General features: G+C 36.9%; 1 protein-coding gene across 1 annotated transcript in view; it reads right to left on the reverse strand.

Annotated features, from left to right (window-relative positions):
- Positions 1-1934, reverse strand: part of LOC102859189 (ATP-binding cassette sub-family A member 3-like) — a 129278-nt gene that overhangs the window by 31236 nt on the left and 96108 nt on the right. Inside the window, exon 19 of the mRNA XM_006892701.1 lies at positions 1051-1220. Coding sequence (XP_006892763.1) covers positions 1051-1220 — 170 coding nt within the window. The remainder of the gene's footprint in view (positions 1-1050; positions 1221-1934) is intronic.

Raw genomic sequence — 1934 nt, forward strand, 5'->3', positions numbered from 1 at the left:
GGCAGGCTTCAGAATGGCTGTTCATAGGGTCACTGTGATCTGTGTTCAACTCACCAGCACCTAATAGCAGCAGCAACAACAGCAGCAACCCAGTCTGGTATCACACTGTGTCTCCAAGACCTCACAACACTTTCTACCACTGTTTCCCCCCTTCCACTAACTTCTACCATCCTAGGGATTATCTCTCCTTTCCCCTTTTCTACCCTTCCTGTTCCTCTTATTATTTCCATGCAATAGTTCATTGAATTATTCTTCAATGCTCAAATCATTACTTTCTGTTTCCCCCATGTATTAACAAACATTTAAGTCTCTCTCCCATGTATGAGGTAAATGGTTATAACTTGTGGACTGCTAAATGTGAGTGATTCTGTGTAGTGGTGAAAGTGATAAGAATAATAAACGTACATAAAATGCAATTACACTATAAACTCCTTTCTCCCCTCCCCATTGAGAGTCTTTCCCAAGAAAAAGCAATGAAAGAGAACATTAGTTCAGTTAGCTTACATGAGTCAGAACTAGAATTCAAACTGATACAGGCACACCATACCTTCAAAATGCACATGAGAACGCAGAATCTGAAGAGCTGAGAAGATTTAAAATAGTAGATGTAAAGCTACTTAAAGGATAATTATTATGGTTGCAGAACTGACTCGTAGCCGCACTTTCAGCAGGTTTTCAGAGGCTTGCACAGGAAGAAATTACCCATCTTTTTCTCACAGAGTGGCTGGTAGACTTGAACCGTGTGCCTTTGAATTGGCAGTACAAAGTCTTACCACTACACCACCACAGCTTCCTAAGGATGATTATCAGTAGCTCTTCTTCTCTGATGACTATTTTTTTGTTTAGAGGGTTGCTATGAGTCATGATTGACCCGACAGCACCTAACAAAAATAAGCAATTTCATTTTACCTTAGATTTGCTTTTGAGGCTTCATGACATTTACAAACGTTTATCTCCAGTCATGTAAAAAGATTTACACATGTATTCTCTTTTGAATCTGATACTAATTTAAAAAAAAAATACTTAGGGACCCACAAGATACTTACCTACTTTAGCACAGTCTATGTTGCCAGGAGGATATTTTAGAGAGTAACACAGTGCCTTCTCACGGTAAATGGAAGCATAATTCTCAAGAGCCTTTGCGAGGTTGTAATTGGGAAACAACAGTAATGCATTTAGCAGGAAGGTTCTGGTGGAATTTGACATTTTTTCTTCAAGTTCTAAAAAAAATAATAAAATGAAGTTTCATTATAAGAAACGAGTCACCCAATTACCTGATATTAAATGAACCATCACCAGAACAATAAACCCCTAAAGCCAAGCTTAAGGAATTCAAAACCAGATGACGGTCTGTGATTAACACTGATTATTTGTTCCAAGTGACAGTCAGTAACACAGGTTTTGTAGATAATTGCAGAATTTTAAAACTTGTTTTGCATTGATGTGGGGTTTTTTTGTGGTTTGTGAAGATATCTGTGTGACATTTCTACTTAGCACCTGCCATGAACAGGAAAATATATTAACTATTTTTTCCCCTAATTTCTAATCCAAATTAACCAACTAATGTAGCAAAGGAGAGGTGGTAGACAAGAGCCCAAAAGTCAACAGCAGGTAACAGGGAAACTGATGCAAACTTTGAGAGTAGAATTTTTTTTTCCAAAGAAACAAGCCATTTCAAAGAACAACTTGAACATCAATAATAATTCATGACTCAATTTCTAAAGCTATGTTTATGAATGTTCTTGCAAAACTGTATCCTGAGCTCAGATTTCCCATAAAAGAAAAAGACTTATCCAAGCAAAAGGTTCTTCTTATAAGGTTCTTTGAGGAAATAGATCCAAAAAGTGAAACCTCAAATGCCAAAATCATAGCAATTCTGTTATGAATAAATCTTAGGCTTGTTCACTACTAATGTCTGTTTACCATACGGTATG

The sequence above is a fragment of the Elephantulus edwardii genome, unplaced genomic scaffold (genome assembly GCF_000299155.1).
Source record: "Elephantulus edwardii isolate Elephantulus edwardi_28Jun2011 unplaced genomic scaffold, EleEdw1.0 scaffold00117, whole genome shotgun sequence".
Classification (NCBI taxonomy): Eukaryota; Metazoa; Chordata; class Mammalia; order Macroscelidea; family Macroscelididae; genus Elephantulus; species Elephantulus edwardii.